Below are 17444 nucleotides of genomic sequence, written 5' to 3' on the forward strand. Positions count from 1 at the left end.
CACAGGTCCAAGTCATACTCTGAGAGCGCCCCCCCCTCCCCGCCAAACCCAAAGCCCCTTTCCGAACACACACACACACACACACACACACACACACACACACATCCCCCTTCCCTAGCACGTGAGATTAGTAATAATAAACATATTGCAAGACTCAGCAGGTACCACCTAGCATCTCTTGTACCCTATGCTTGTAAGTCCATTGTGGGAAGGAGTCACAGGAGCATCCTTATGGAGAGTTTTCCAATGAGATATGCTTTTCAGCACTACATCCCATCCTTTGATATGGAGGATGCTCTTGAAATGATTAGAGCATTTACAGATTTTGTCAGGCTCTCTCTGCTAGGCAACAAGAGATGCCAAAGAAGTGAAATTTGGAAGGTGATGTTGGGGCTCAACCGTCTCACATTTCAGTAATTTAGTAAACATTTTGTGAACGAATTCTTTCTATGGTGTAAAGGTTTGGTGATAAAAAGGTACTCAATAGCTATTGACAATTTTTTCCTTTCCGACATCATCATAATAAATTCCTTTATCGTACTCTGTCACTCAAGGGTTCGCTGGGACTGTATTTAGGGTACAGGCCTATCATGGTTTTTTTGACTCTGAGCTGGATCCAGCTCATGTGCGCCCTGGTGTTGCTTCACTAATCTTATTCAACTCACCAATGATTTTCACATCATTTCTTGCTGTGAAGGAAAGTAAACAAAATAAGAAGCTGCTTGTGTGGATGAAGGATCTTGAGATGCATGGATATAGATAGCGGTGGAGAGTATGGTGGCAATGGCAATGGGGGGCTGATGGGGAGGCCAACTAGTCTGCAACTAGCAAGGACCAGGTGGATGCACTCTAACAGGAAATGTGCATAACAAGGGCAAGGCAACCGATACAGACCCTAGCAATCGAGATGGGGATCTATTAACAAGCAAGATGAGCGATCAGGGCATTATATTGCAATCGGGTAAAGATTGTGCGTCAATACTACCTTTGTACTAGCAATGTTCAATTGGTGGCGTCATCAATGTTGAACCTCTTTCTTACCTTTTCCATCATCCACTCTTAATGTGCTTTCATCCGAACATCGAAGCCCATGGGTATCCTGCGTAATCTGAAAATATTCCCCCTTTCATCTTTTTATATCCCATCCGCTCTAAGAAAAGAATTTAGTTACCTTGAATAATCAATGTCTAGTTTTAGCATGGTTGATAACGCATCACAAGAAGTATTATAGGCATCTCATCACGGATTTCACATCGTGCTCAATGTTAGTTGGAGTAAGATTGTTATTGTCAGCTAATTGCTAATTTATACGCTGCCTTCCGTCGAACAATGAGATTCTCAAAAAATTCCCATTTACAAAGCAATCTTTGAGTAACCCTTCCAAGGAATGCAACATCTGCAAAATATTGCGAAGCAATTTTGTGTCTTTTTTTTGAGGTCAAAGGAAATGTACAAAACTCCAGCATGGCAGAGGCGCGGCATTGGTTTGCTAAGCCATGTTTGTTCACGAGACGGCATAATGAAGTCTCAATCAAACTTGTCATATGCTTTGTTTTGGTGAAGCGAAAATTTGTCTTTGTTTTTTGGGCATGTTTTAAATGCTCCCAAAGTGTGGTCATTGCGTCCAATATCTATTTACCTTTGATGAAATCGTTATTATTTAATTTTGCATCTTATTCTTAAGCCTTATAGCTAAGGATTTGCTAACGATATTGTAACTACAACTCAATATTATAAGTGCTCTGTGCCTTCTTAAGCATTTTGTTATGGCCATGCTTGGACACAATGTGGCTAAGTATGGAGGTCAAGTAGCCTAGAAGCTTACGAGACATCATAATCTTGAAAAAGTCAGGACGAGAGAGTTGGGCTCATTTGTTGGCATCACGATTGACATTCATAGCTTCAAAGCTCCTTTATTGGCTTAAAGTCATGCAAATCGAGAATTAATTAATAAAAAGAGAGCAAGATTTAAACCTTTTGATCCTAGAAATAATTAAATGGAGTTATCTTTGGTAACCAACGTTAGTTGCATATAGTTCCCTAGACTACCCTTTAGGGAGAATGATTTAGACCATTGGGGAGATTGTTTCTATGTGATCAAGGGTCTGGAATTCATTGTGTTAGGAAACATTAAGTGCTTGGCTCGAAGATATGTCTTAAGGTTAGTGATTGTCTAATGATACCCGGGTGTGGGTGGGTTGCATGGTATAGCATAAGTAGTCTTTACTTGGGAGAGCACATTCCCAAATTTGACTAATCTCTAGTTTTGGGGTGATCCATGTAAGGATTGACGCTTGGTGGTGATGTGCTAGCTATGCATGATCATTTTTTCTTTTGATTTCTAGTTGTCTTACAAATATGCTTGCAATGGGAGATCTTGCTAGAGGTATGTGTCCCATCACAAGATCCTCATGACTCTTTTAAAATAAGAAAATTCAAGAATCCTCGCATGGAGCCCTTAGGGGCTCTCTCTTTTTCATATGTCTACATTTTTCTTATTTCACATAGGATTTCTAGAAGGATTCCTCTTGATTTCACAGTTTTCCACACTCCTCTAGATGCCTCCACACACTTGGCATGTGGTCTATCTTACATTATTGAGCACACATGGACATGTGAATCCCACTTCTTTATATGACTCATTCCTTCTTTATTCTAAAATTTCCATAATATCACAACTCTTACTCCATAATAAGGTGTCTATAATTCATACGCATGAAATTTACAATGATCCATTTGAGTCATCTTGTCAATCCCTTACAATATCTTAGGAAATGAAAAAGAAAGTGATTGCTACCCAGTCATTGCTTGATCATTTCTACCACAACCTTATTAAACACGCATAAAATCGATACAATCACAGAAATTAAAAAATATCAATTTGTTTTGTCAAAGTAGCAGGAGAGGGTCATTAGGTAAGTTTGCCTGCATACATAAGAATTATTGGAAGTGAATGAGATGATGAAGATTTCCAAGAAACATAGGTATTAGAAAAAAAGGGAGCTCATTTTAGGGCTCTTTGGCCAAAATGAAAATTAACTCTCAACCAATGGCAAGAGGGCCAACGTAACATGGTGGAAATTAGAAAAAAGAAAAAAGAATCCAAAATGTTAGACGAAGAGCTAATATTTTATGTATAAACAACTGTCAAGTACAAATAAAAGTCTTTTTCGAGATATAAAATAGATTCTCAGTCTGATGTCTTATCCCCTCTCTCTCTCTCTCTCTCTCTCTCTCTCTCTCTCGCTTACTCCATTTCTCTCTCGCTAGCTCTGTTACCCAACGTTCTCTCTATTCCTCTATGTTTCTTCAAACTAGTATTTTCATTCGCCTCCTCTCTCTCTCTCTCTCTCTCCCCCTCATGGCGTGTATCATCGTGCTTTCTTACCTATAGCTTCATTCTTAGACTTCTTCTCTTTCATTTCACCCATTGTTGTCTTTCAAAGATTAAAATGTTTAAGCTTCTCATTAATTGTTTTTAGCACTTGGTCGTGATTGATTGTAGAGAATCATGAGTGTGCGAGAGAAGTTTTTGGCACTTGGTCGCGAGACTGATACAAAATTTTGCATTGACTTATCTATTGAGGAACAAGGTTGCTCTCTCTTTCCTTTATATTTTGATTCTTCTAGTTTACAAATTCTTCAAAAGGTTGCCTTCTCTGAGTTTACAAGTGCTTCGATTTTCGGTTGGATTGTATTTGACAGGCTAGGAAGAAGCAGGTGGTTATGACACCAAAGACGGCATAAAAACCTTGGTATCTCTTAACTTTACTCTTGGTTTTTTATCTTGGTCTCTTAACTTTACTCTTAGTCTTTATCTTTCATTTTGGTTATATACATGTTAAATTGAGTGCTGATCATAGTTCGAGTACTAGGTTGCATTGTTGATATTCAGTTCTTATGTTTTAGGTGTTTAACTTTCAAGAGTTTTAAAACCTCTTTAATTTTAGAATGACATGTTATCGAACTTGTAAAAAATGTTGTGTTGATCAAAATGGCGAGAAGAAAAAATAATTGAGATCCCGTTACCTCGTCAACCTAAGTCTTTTATTTCTTCTATAGAAATCACTAACAAAATCACAGTTAAAGGTAATTGGCAAACATTGAGTATAGCAAAAGGATGCTGGGTGCTAATGCAACTTGATAGGAGAAGAAAAAAAAGGCATGGCAATGAATGCTTGACATCTTGGAAAGGAAGAGTGAAAGATTTTAGAAATATAGATGGAAAAAAATCCAAACAGGAAATATTGATTCAGCATGTGTACATGCATAAAGAGCTTGTCTTGTTGGATCACCCAAAGTACTGTGACGCCAAAAATTGATATTTTTTATTTGGCATTGGTATTGCTTTCTTCTATGATAAGAGTTTGAGTATCAAGTGATAGCCTAGCGGCTCTCACTTATTTTTATTTTTTAAGATATTGTATAGGATTGAGAGGATGAGTGGAATGGATCATTGTAAATACCATGTGTATGAATGATAAATACCTTGGTATGGGGTGAGAGTTATTTGTGTATGCGATATTATGGGGTTTTTAGAAAATAGAAAGAGTGAATCATATAAAGAGGTGGACTCATGTCCATGTGTTCAAATAATATAAGAGAGGCCACATGCCAAGCGTGTGGAAGGCATGTGGATCCTATGGGCTCCATGTGGGGAGACTCTTGACTTTCTCAATATTTTAAGAGTCTTCAGCATCTTTTGATGGGACACATGACAAGAGTAGTAAAAAAGGACATGGATGGTGACATACGGGCTTATGTGATTGATGGGAAAAAGAATCTATGGGCAGCAATTGTAAATGGGTGAAGGAGGGTGATAAAATCTTTATAAAAGGAGCCCTCCTCTCCCTTGTTCATTATCTCTTCCACCATTAGGCCTCATGTTGCTGTAGCTCCTCAAGCCTCTTCCATGAGCCTTCTCTCCCTCTTGTAGATATTCTCTTATGTAGACTCTTGAGTCCATCTCTCTCTAGTTCATTCTCTCTCTATGAGTAGTCTTGGAGCTTCCGCTCCCTCTTTTTGGAGAGTGTTTTGAGCTAAGTGTAAAGGTGTCTATGAAGGAGGAGCAATGTTTCCTCAGAACCTACCCATCCGACCCAATCAGCCCCTTCAAACTCCTCGATATATATCAGTTCATGTCGTGTTGAGCCACAAGATCTTCTTTCAACAACGTATCACTCTTCTCTTTGTTGGCGCAGACCGGCTTGCTGAGATTATAGCCTTTGCTGATCCTTTCCTCGCCCTATGCTTGAGTACAACATTACTTAGGATGTTTTCATCTTCATTGTCATATAAGGGAGGATAGTATGGTGTGGTCTCTTGGTATAAAAGCTTCTTTTTAATATCCCTTTCCCAGTGATGAATATCTCTATCACTCAATTCGAAAGCAGTAGGAACCTACCCATCCGACCCAATTAGCCCCTTCAAACTCCTCGATATATATCAGTTCATGTCATGTTGAGCCACAAGATCTTCTTTTAACAATGCATCACTCTTCTCTTTGGCGCAGACCGGCTTGCTAAGATTATGGCCTTCGCTGATCCTTTCCTTGCCCTATGCGTGAGTACAACATCACTTAGGATGTTTTCATCTTCATTGTCATATAAGGGAGGATAGTATGGTGTGGTCTCTTGGTATAAAAGCTTCTTTTTAATGTCCCTTTCCCTATGATGATTATCTCTATCACTCAATTCGAAAGCAGTAGGAAGTGAAGAGGTGCGTGAAGTTTATTACCCCTAACTTCATGTCACATCTTTTTCGTGGAGACGCCGGGTACGTTTGGTATTGGATTCATCCCATCTTACTAAACGGTCTCGGGTGTACTTGATTGCATGTTATGCCTAGGATAGGCATGTGTTTTCTTATGTGATAAAGAAGATGCCTGGAAGAACTCTGTTAGAAGAGATTGTAGCCCATTTAAGAGAACTAGAAGATTGTGAAGGTGATGCTCAAGCTATTCGCACGGTCATCATGATCATATCCTTTATGTTTGCACTCTTGAATATGTTGGTGAATCGACAACGTCGATAGTAGACACAATGATAGATTGGGGATTGTTTCATGTGCTGGCAGCTTGGTGTGAAGAAGAGTTGAGTTTTTGGATAGTTTTTGACTCAATGCTTTCAACTTCTTTTGCTATGCAAATGATGAAGAGTACAATATCTTGAAGCTGTTATGTGCACTTTCAATTGTGAGAAGGGTGATTCTTGAATGCATGTATTCACAACGTTTTCATAGTGCTGGTTGGTCACTTATTTTTGAAGATTTTGTTGAGGATCACATTGTGCATAATAAGTTGGTCTTGGTATACTAAGGGTCTATGGGATCTTGTTTGGGATATTATTTGGATCTTGGTGTTTTCTTTTTGTGTTTCATTATGGTGAAGATTCCAGTGTTTCGAGGGACCCAAGGGGAAGACTCGGAGTCTTATCTTCAAGATTTTATTCGAGGATGCCAGATTTCTGGATGGTCCATGAAGGATTGAGCGGAGATTTTGCTTGATTTTCTTGAAGGTGTAGCCTTGAGTTGGTATGAAGTCTTGCCAGACTCTTACAAGGAGGACTGGGACCAAGTGGTGGTTGCAATGAAGCAAAGATTTAGGACAGTGGAGTCGCCAAATGATTTGATGTTGTAGTTGGACCGGTTCTATCAAGGAGAGGGTGAGATGGTAGTGAGAAGCTCCAGTACTTGAACATGTTGGATGATTTTCCATGTCTCTTTGCAACAAGCTATTCACAGGTTCGACTAGTCTCTCTTGTGGAGCACAAGATTGAGTTGAAGCCAGAAAGCAAGCCAGTTGTGCAACGCTTAAGGCGATTGGGGGTGATTCAAACTGAGGCACTAAAGAAAGAGATAACACAACTACTTGAGGCGGGATTCATCTTTCCTATTGATGATTTAGAATGCATATCTCCTGTAGTTGTTACACCAACGAAAGGAAATAAGTGGCAGATTTGTGTGGACTTTCGTCCTTTGAATGCATGGACCAAGAGGGATAATTTTCCTTTGCTATTCCAAGATGAAATACTAGACCAAGTAGCAGGGCATGAGATGCATTCTATATGTGATGGATATTCTAGGTACTTTCAAATTCATATTCGGGAGGAAGAGAAAAAGAAAACATCATTTGTCACATCTTGGGGAGTTTTTGCTTACAGAGTGATGCCTTTAGGGTTGACCAATGCACCAGCTACATTTCAAAGATTCATGAGTCAAGTGCTCGAGCCTTACTTGGGAAAGTTCATAAGGGTGTTTTTGGATGATTTTTGCATTTATTCTCAGCGTATGGATCACATAGAGAAGTTAAAGATGGCCTTAGCTAGGATTGATGGAGCCAAAGGGTGTCTAAATCCTAGCAAGTGTCATTTGGCTCAAACAAAAGTAGTCTTGTTGGGGCATATTGTGCCTGAACAAGGCTTGCAAATGGATCCTGACAAGGTTCAAGCAATCATGGCATTGCCAAGTCCTGATAGTGTCACTGCTGTTCGCAGAATTCCAGGAAAAAGCAAGTATTATCAATGCTTTTGTGATGATTTCACAGAGATAGTGCATCCCATGAACTTGTTGATAAGAAAAGGAGTTTCTTTCCAATGGGGTGTGGAGCAAAAAGAGTCTTTTCAGTATCTTAAGGAGGCCATGAGTAAGGGCTCAAAATTGAAGCCCCCTGATTGGTCTCAAGACTTTTCTGTAAATCCAAGTGTATCTTTGCATTTAGTTGGTGCTGTATTGCTACAAAAAGGAGAGGCAAGTAGAATGCAACCCATCTATTATGCCAGTCGATAGCTTACAAAGGTGAAAATAAGGTATGAAGAAATGGAGCAGTAAGCCCTCTCTTTGGTATTTTCAGTCAGAAAGTTTCGCTCCTATTTATTACCTCGCCCATTTTTCTTTCGTACCTCTCAGTTTGTATTAGCATATCTAGTTTGCAAGCCTAATCCTAGAAGGAGATTTGCAAAATGGTTGTCAGAGCTTCAAAAGTTCTCTTTCTCTTTTGTCATTGAAAATACCACTAGGTCCACTATGGTAGATTTGCTCACATGACAGCAGGATCTAAGAGAAGAAAAGAAATATAAGGAGGACATTAATGATGAAAGGAAGACACCACCAATAGCTTTTGTCTTGTATTTTGATGGGGCTTTTAGTCCTTCACGCCAACAAGGAGCTGGGGGGATGGTCTTGATGAATTCTGAAGGTCAAGAGGTGTGGGCAAGAGGACAAGAGCTTCCAGGTATCACAACTAACAATGCAGCTGAGTACAATGCTTTGATTCTTGGTTTGGAGGGTTGCCTTCAAAGTCAAGTTAAAGAATTGGAAGTAAGAAGAGATTCTCAGCTTATTATAAAGTAAATGCAAGGGCATTACAAGAAGAAGTCCTCATTTGAAGGAGCTTAATCAAAAGGCTATGGCACTATGTAGTTAATTTGATTTTTGCAAGTTTGTTCATATAAACAGAAAAGAAAATCAAAGGGCAGATGAGTTGGCTACTCAAGCCATTATAGTACAAGACCGGGGGGTGGTTTCTTTGGTAGACACTGGATGGCCAGAACTGCAAGATGTTTAGCAATATGTGAAAGAAGGCATGTTTGCTCGAGGGTTAACTCCACAACAGATAAGGAAGGCTTGTCCCTATACTGTTGTTGATGACATTCTTTATACATTGGGAAAAGATAAGGTGCTCCATCGGGTGGTCCATCCCATGGAGACTAGGAGAATCCTAGAAATGTGTCATGAATGCTCCGGTCATTTTGCTTCAGCGAGCACAACTAGGAGAATTCTTAATGCAGGTTACTTTTGGCCATGCCTCCATAAGGGTGTATATGAATGGTGTCGAAGTTATAAAGTATGCCAAAAGTTTGAAAGGCGACAGTTGATTCCCGGGCCCTTGAAGCCTATTCCAGCATATGGACCGTTTGAGAGGTGGGGGTTGGACTTTGTGGGACCACTCCCTCGCTCATCTTAGGGCAAGCATTATTTATTGGTGTCTAGAGATTATGCGATTCGGTGGGCAGAGGCCAAGGCCACAATCAATAGCCAGGCAAGCACAGTTGCAAAATTTCTCTTTGATCAAATTTGTTCACCCTTTGGTCGTCCTTTGGAAATTCCTTTTTTTTTTTTCCATAAAAGAGACTTCTATTAAGTAAGAAAGAAACCCGCTAGAACAAGCTCTGTGCGGAAATACACCATGCTAAGCATGTAATAAAAAACACCTCAAAGGAATGAGGTAGAAAGAAACCAAGGCTGAGGCTGAAAATGCCATCTCAACCCTGTAGAAGTCTCAGCAAAGAAGGGAGAGTCTTTCCAATCTCTGAGAAAAGTAACTCTCCTAGACAAGGTTGCTCGAGATGATCCCTGCATGGTCGCTCAAATGGCCATCAGAGTGTGTATCGTATCTGTCCAAGTACTGGCCAAGATCTGAGAAGGGTGAACCTGAGAACCCTCCAAAGCCTCAGTGCATCTGGCTCTCCAAATGTGCCATGCTGCAATGCTAGCTAGGATCTCCCATGGAGAGTCGACCGAGGAGTGAGCAGCCCTGAAAAGAGTGGCTAGAACATCCTCTAGAGAGCACGACTCCACAAGGTGTCGTCGGATGTGAAGAGCCCAAGAGGAATCAAGTCTCTCAAAAAATACCTGGGGCCCTGAAAGAGTAAGCCAAGCCAGTGATCCCCAGGTCATATAGAAAGGTAGGCGAACAAAAGTGCTGAAAAGCTTGCAATCCCCTTCCATATGATTCTCGCCTGTCTACAATCCCAAAGGCAGTGCTGTATTGTCTCCAAAGTAGAAAGGCAGCAAGGGCAAGAAGGGTCAGCTCCGAACTTGGATCTCCAATGGTTTACTGCTATCCCACCATGAATACAAAGCCAAAAGAAGAGAGTGATTTTTCTATTCCGGTGGGATTTCCAGTGTCTCTGCCAGAAAAATTTCTGCAAGTTAGTAGGAATTTGAAAGTTCTCCCAATGATGAGCTCTGGTGGGCCTCCAACCCCTACAGCTGAGTTGGAATTTACTGGCATTACTGACCGTGTAACGAAAGAAGGGGATGCCCTTCTCTCGGTGCCTTCATCTATCCATAGAGCCACATGGGACACCTCCATAGAGCCACAGCCTCCATGAGCCAAGGGCGAGGAGAAGCGGGTCAGGATCCAAGTACCACTGTGAAAGAGAGCCATGCTCCATGAAGCTCACTAACCTGACTGGTTGAAACGGTACCTCCAACAAGATATCGTTTGTGGATTTGGACAGCCTGCCCCCCGAAGAAACATAAAAAACTAAGGCATCCTCATGTGTGTCAAGAAAAGCAATCACCTGTAAAGGAACTCCCAATCTGAAAAATGCCCCCATCCAGGTGGAGCAAGTAATAGGCATGTCATCTGTGTCCACCCAATCCAAGGGCAAGGCTGCATCAATCTGTTGGACTCTCCCTGCACTCCTTTTGAGATTAAGAACCATCTGGGCCTGTCGGTCTGTAGGAAGCTTCCTGAAGGCTTTCCATGCTCCCACTGTAGATGCAGGGCCCCTCTCCCATCTTGGCCACTGCATGTAAGGAGAAGCTCCAATTGGTCTGCCAAGCTCATCCAAAATCCTGTCATTCCACATGATAGGCTGCCTTTCAATCTCTTCACGGGTGGATGGGGGAATCCTGCGAAGAGTACTCCTGAAGCTGGCCCATGCTTTCAGGATAGCAACCATAAGAGGGGAAGAGGGAGACCTGAGGTGGGCTATGGTGAAAACCCATCTAGTACTGTGTGTCCAATCCTCTACTGAAGTGGGCGTGCGAGACTGTATGCATCTGATAAAAAAATCCTTCCAAGGCTCTTGCCCTGGCATAAGCCCTCTCACAACAACCTTGTAGAGTAAAGCTTTGCACTGTAGATCTGGGTCGATAGATCTGGGTCGATGATATTCAAACCCCCTTCTCTTGTAGGAAGAATCAAGGTCTCCCAAGCCACCCTGGCTGTAACATCAGTTGTGCCATATAGACCACTCCATAAAAAGTTTGGTACAGGCCTCTTAAGCTGAGTGATACAATCCCTAGAGTGCCACCAACAAGAGCATACAAACCATGCTGTGGCTAGAAGAACCTGGTTAACCACCACCACCCTGGAGGCCAAGTCAAGTTTGACTGAGCTCCATAAAAGGAGCTTTCTTCTGATGCTTTCCAACACCAGAGCAAACTGTGGTGAAGGAGAGATGCCCACCCCAACCTGGCAGCCCAAATATTTGATGGAGACGCCCCTCTGTACCCAAGTGAAGCCAATATCATTACCCCAATCCGGGGTCTCATCCTCGCAAATCCAAAAACCATTGGATTTATGCCAATTAATGTGTGCACTTGCAGCCGTGCAAAGCAAATCCCAGGTTGTCCGGAAGCATTAGAAAAAAAGGGAGCTCATTTTGGGGCCTTTTAGAAGAGAGAGAAAATAGGCTCTCAACCAATCAGGAGTGGGCCAACGTAACATTGAAAATTCAACAAAAGAAGATGAAAATAAGAAAAAGAAATAGTACTATATGTTCGTAGAAGCATGTCACATTAATGAGGTGATCTAATTTGAATCTTTAAAAAATTTATTTTCTGTGCAGAATTTGGTGATTCTGACATCACTGACGCGTCCGGAATGGCCGATCTTGAAAGGTAAGAAATCGCGTTTTTCTGCAAACCTCACTTTTTGGCCTTTTTTGGCCGTTTTCGGGCCTCCCGATGTCCGATTCCAGCGTTTCCAGTGCCGTTCTTGGGGTTTTGGGCAATCTTGAAAGGTATCAAATCACGTTTTTCTGCAAATCTCACTTTTCGACCTCTTTTGGCCGTTTTCGGGCCTCCGGATGTTCGATTTCAGTGTTTCCAGCGCCGTTCTTGGGGTTTTGGGCCATTTCGGACGCTTCTGCGGTGTCAGAATCACCAAATTGAAAGGTACCAAATCGCATTTTTCTGCAAATCTCACTTTTCGACCTTTTTTGGCCGTTTTCGGGTCTCCGGATGTCCGATTCCAGTGTTTCCAGTGCCGTTCTTGGGGTTTTGGGCCGTTCCGGACGCGTCTGTGGTGTTAGAATTACCGAATTCTGCACAGAAAAGTGTTGCTCTTATATGAACAATGAATATAAAGCATGTGAAAGAATATATACCTTTTCACACTGACATTTCTCACGCAAGTATCCATATTTCTTGCTTTTGTAGAGAGAGAAAAGAGAAAATAGTGAATGTCTTACAGGGCCCCAAAATGAGCTCCCTTTTTTCCTAATGGAAGTGAGTGTCCTGGGGGAGGCATCCAAAAAAATAGCCGTGTCATCTGCCAACTCACTATCCAGAAGCTCTTCTTCCCGGCAGATAGGAAGCCTCAGCCCATAAATATCAGCTTGAGATCTAATGTAGATACTCATAGCTTTCCCCACAAACAGAGAAAGAAATGTGCAAGAGGACATCCCTGGCAGACGGATATGGAAATCTGAAACATGTCCCCTCTTACCCCCCCAATGAGCAATTGGCTATGGGCTGATCTGTAGAGAGAGGATACTCCTCTAATCCATGCATCTGAAAAACCAAAGCGAGATAGAGTACCCTCTAAAAAATCCCAGTCTACTCTGTCGTAAGCTTTCTCAAAGTCGAAGAGTAGAATGGCCAATCTCTGGCGGCTCTGTATGGCCCATTCTGAGGTCTCCCAAAATGAGAAAATATTATAAAAAATACTTCTGCCATGCACAAACCCTGTCTATGTGTCATGAAACAAATCTGGAAGAAAAACCTGTAGCTGCAGACTGATGGCTTTCGCCAGAATCTTGTAAAAAGTGCCCAATAGAGTGATGGGTCTCCATTGAGACAAGATTCCTATTACCCCTCTTTGGGATGAGATGAATGAGACCATCTGTAAGTGAGTCTGGCATCTCACCAGAGTCCCACACGCCCTACAGGGCTGATGTAATGTGATCACCAATCTGCTCCCAAAAAGTAATAAAAAAGGAGGGGGTAAGTCCATCTGAACGTGGGCACTTGTCCTTATGAAGGGCAAGTAATGCAGTCTTGAATTCTGCATTGGTGAAAGGTGCATCTAGAGAAACATACATCTCATCCTTCACCAATACAGGGATACACTACCAAATAACCTCTCTGGCATCATCAATGGCCCGTGTGCCTGGATCTATAGTAAGAAGGGATTCAAAAAAATTTGAAGCTACATGCACGACAGCATCAGGATTTGACTGTAACAACCCGTCTGAGTCAACAAGCTGCGAAACACTATCTCTATTATGTCTGGGCCCATGAGTAGAGAAAAAGTGTTTGTTGACCCTGCCACCCATCTAAATCCAAAATGATTCCTGTGCATGAAAGGCATATTCTGCTCTCTGATCCAACAATGTCTGCAAATGAGCCCTTGCTACAGCAAGGCGCTCCTGAATCCAAGCATCTATGGGCCTCTTCTGATCTTCCCTCTGAAGGGATGCTAACAGCTGGCGTATACCAATCTCACATTTGAGAATCTCACGTCTCCTAGAATCAGCGACTGTATGATAATACTCACTAATTCCGGATAAGGCTGCAGCTGCTTGAGATGGGTGGACAGCTCCACTCTGTATGTGAGAAACCCAAATCTGTAAAATATCCTTCGTGAGGCTCTCCTCTGCATAAAAGCATCCGGAATCCTGACACTAGCAGAGCGTCCTCTCCAATGAGGCTCAAGAATCTACAACACCACTGGAAAATGATCTGAGGTGGAAACCCCAATAGCAATGCATACAGATCCTCCTCTGTCAAGTGCCCAATCGTCTATATAAAATCTGTCAATCCGTGCATGAATAGGCATGTGTATTCTCTTGTTCGACCAAGAGTACAGGAGTGACTGTGGCATAATATGAAAGGCATCATCCAACCAAGTGTCCATGCAAGGATCCCCACACCTGCTAAAAGGGAGGCCCTGTCATAAGGAATCCCAATGACCGGGACCTAGCAGGGAGGGAGAGGTAGGGGCATCAGGGGGGGAGAGGGAGGGCGGGGAGGAGGAAGGCGAGAGGGAGGGTGAGAGAGGAGGGAGAGGGGGCTGGTGAGAGGGGAGGGAGAGGAGGAGCAGCGAAGGGGGGAGAGGGGGGGCAGTGAGGGAGAGGGGCTGGCTGAGAGAGGGAGAGGGGGGGGTAGTAGCTCACGGGGAGGAGCAGTAGCTCATGATCCTTTTTTGGTAGTTTTGAGGTGCATCATTTTGAAAATTCTCATTGATGGAGGAACCTCATTTAGAAATGAACTAATTGAAGATGTGGTGCATAAGCTAAAGATAAATCATAGCATGTCCACGCCATACTATCCCCAATGTAATGGCTTGGCAGAGAAAACAAATGGATTGTTGTGTGCAATTCATTGGGAAAGCTTGTAGACACCAAGAAAAGGCATTAGGATAGGCACTTGGTAGAAGTTTGATGGGCTTATAGAACCACACACAAGCTAGCTATTGGGTTTACACCATTCCAACTAGTATATGGAATAGAAGCCATTTTGCCCATTGAATTGGAGATACATAGTCTTCACACTGCTGTTGCAAGAAAAGGACAGGAGGATGCCTATGCTCAATGCTTAGTACAGCTAGAAGCCTTGGATGAATGCAGATTACAGGCCTTACAAAACTTGGAAGCTTCTTAAAAAAAGGCGCAAGGCCCGTTTTGACACCAAATTACGCAAGAAGAAAGATATTATGAGATTTGATAGCCGTTTAGACAAGCGGCTAGGCAAAAAGTTTATTGGCCAATGGGAGGAACCATATCGAGTCAAGAAGAAGTTCATGAATGGAACCTATCAGCTTGAGGATGTTGATGGCATTGTGATACCTGGATGCACCAATGAGTATTGCCTTAAAGTCTTCTATGCTCGACCACCTTGAGGGCTAGCAAACCCTCTCTGTCACTAGAGAGGATCTGCTGGGGAGGGAAAGATGTGACGCTAAAAATTGATATATTTTATTTGGCATTGGTTTGCTTTCTTTTATGTTTGATAAGAGTTTGAGTATCAAGTGATAGCTTGGCGGCTCTCACTTATTTCTATTTTCTAAGATATTGTATGGGATTGAGAGGATGAGTGGAATGGATCATTGTAAATACCATGTGTATGAATGATAAATACGTTGGTATGGGGTGAGAGTTATTTGTGTATGGGATATTATGGGGTTTTTAGAAAATAGGAAGAGTGAGTCATATAAAGAGGTGGGCTCATGTCCATGAGTTCCAATAATATAAGAGAGGCCATATGCCAAGTGTGTGGAAGGCATGTGGAGGAGTGTGGAGTCAAGAGGAATCCTTCTAGAATTCCTATGTGGAATAAGGATGATGTGGACATATAAAAAAGAGAGGGTCCCTATGGACTCCATGTGGGGAGACTCTTGACTTTCTCAATATTTTAAGAGTCTTGAGCATCTTTTAATGGGACACATGGCAAGAGTAGCCAAAAAGGACATGGATGGTGACATACGGGCTTATGTGATTGATGGGAAAAGGAATCTACAGGTAGCAATTGTAAATGGGTAAAGAAGGGTGACAAAATCTCTATAAAAGGAGCCTTCCTCTCCCTTGTTCATCATCTCGTCCACCATTAGGCCTCATGTTGCTGTAGCTCCTCAAGCCTCTTCCATGAGCCTTCTCTCCCTCTTGTAGATATTCTCTTATGTAGACTCTTGAGTTCATCTCTCTCTGGTTTATTCTCTCTCTAGTTCATTCTCTCTCTATGAGTAGTCTTGGAGCTTCCGCTCCCTCTTTTTGGAGAGTGTTTTGAGCTAAGTGTAAAGGTGTCTATGAAGGAGGTGCAATGTTTCCTCGGAACCTACCCATCCGACCCAATCAACCCCTTCAAACTCCTCGATATATATCAGTTCATGTCATGTTGAGCTACAAGATCTTCTTTCAACAACGTATCACTCTTCTCTTTGGCGCAGACCGGCTTGCTCAGATTATGGCCTCCGTTGATCCTTTTCTCTCCCTATGCTTGAGTACAACATCACTTGGGATGTTACCATCTTCATTCTCATATAAGGGAGGATAGTATGGTGTGGTCTCTTGGTATAAAAGCTTCTTTTTAATGTCCCTTTCCCAGTGATGAATATCTCTATCACTCAGTTTGAAAGCAGCAGGAAGTAAAGAGGTGCCTGAAGTTTATTACCCCCAACTTCATGTCACAGTATCTTTCATGGCATAGACTAAATTGTAAGTGACCTCTTTGAATGTTTGTATAACATAACTCGAGATGTTCTTAAATCGATCTTATAATTCATCTTTTTTGTTCAGATGTTTACCCTTCATCTTATGAGTGATGGCAAGCAAAAGGATGCATTTTAGAATTCATGGACGTGATGCATGGTTGCATTGGAGAATTGCAATATGCAGGAAGATCTGCACTGCATCTTGCCCAATTAGGTATCTTCTTTTATGATATTTATTACCAATTATTAGACAAGGCCAACACACATGGTATGTTGGAAAAATTAGACCTCCTAGCATGGAATAGCATTGATTGGCCAATTCCTAAAGGCAATGTGATAGAGAGCTATAGAGCCAAAGTATTTATGAAAATACAATGCTCTTTATGACCATGAACTATAACTCAAATATGTAGAATAAATACATGCATTGCAATCACAATCTTTGTTGAGCTTTTCAATCATCTACCAATCAAAGTTTGTAAAACTATGTTCCATTATAAGGCAAATGGCAGAGATGATATTTTGCACTTCTTGGATGATGGTTGGGATAGGATCACATCCAACTCAATATTCTGTGAGGTTGTTGGTTTCTCAATACAACTCAAATATATGATTGCGACCCACAATTTCATATTTTCTTTTTACTATAAACAAAGTAGATTGCTTGGAAATAAAGTTATTCCTTTAGATCAAGATCTAAACTCATTTGGTCCTGACAATGAATCACTCGACATCACGGTTAATGAGAATGGAAATTTGGTGAGTGTTATATCACTCAGGCAGAGATGTACACTTTCACAATTGCGACAGGACATAGACATAGAGACTGAAGGAAGCGTGTCAGCTGGATTTACATCCATACTCAACAACAAGAAGGTAATCTTTGGAGAATAATTTGATTGATTATGTTGGACTTTATTAATTTATTTGTATTTTAATTGTGATCAAGAGAGATGTATAAAATCAATCAAAATTGATAATTTCAGGTATTCAAGATCTATAATTGGTCTATGTTTCAACTATGTTCTTAAATTTAAATAAAGTTTGGTTTCTTGTTCCTAACAAACTGTTTATTTTTAGGAACCTTAGTTGGGGGCAACAAGTTGAGGCAAGAAAGGCATGAGAAAGACACCAATAATTAATAGCAAGAACAATAAAGAGCCTTAGAGCTTTTGTACAATGATATTTTTAATATCAAACTCCATTGCAGAGCACTCTTTTTATGGAATCTCAGGGGTGTACAATTTCTCTGAAATATATATTCATTTTCATGACGCCTCTC

At 41.6% G+C, this 17444-nt stretch overlaps 1 protein-coding gene across 1 annotated transcript; it reads left to right on the forward strand.

The window, feature by feature from the left end:
- Positions 1-4133: 4133 nt before the first annotated feature.
- LOC147901719 (uncharacterized) lies at positions 4134-17056 on the forward strand. Its single transcript, XM_087374358.1, has 3 exons — positions 4134-4305; positions 16377-16542; positions 16714-17056. The coding sequence occupies exons 1-3, from the start codon at positions 4134-4136 to the stop codon at positions 17054-17056; spliced, it is 681 nt and encodes a 226-aa protein (XP_087230484.1).
- Positions 17057-17444: the final 388 nt, after the last annotated feature.

Source organism: Dipteris shenzhenensis, chromosome 5, assembly GCF_047967505.1.
Source record: "Dipteris shenzhenensis isolate YYH24624 ecotype China chromosome 5, Dip_SZ_1.0, whole genome shotgun sequence".
Taxonomy (NCBI): Eukaryota; Viridiplantae; Streptophyta; class Polypodiopsida; order Gleicheniales; family Dipteridaceae; genus Dipteris; species Dipteris shenzhenensis.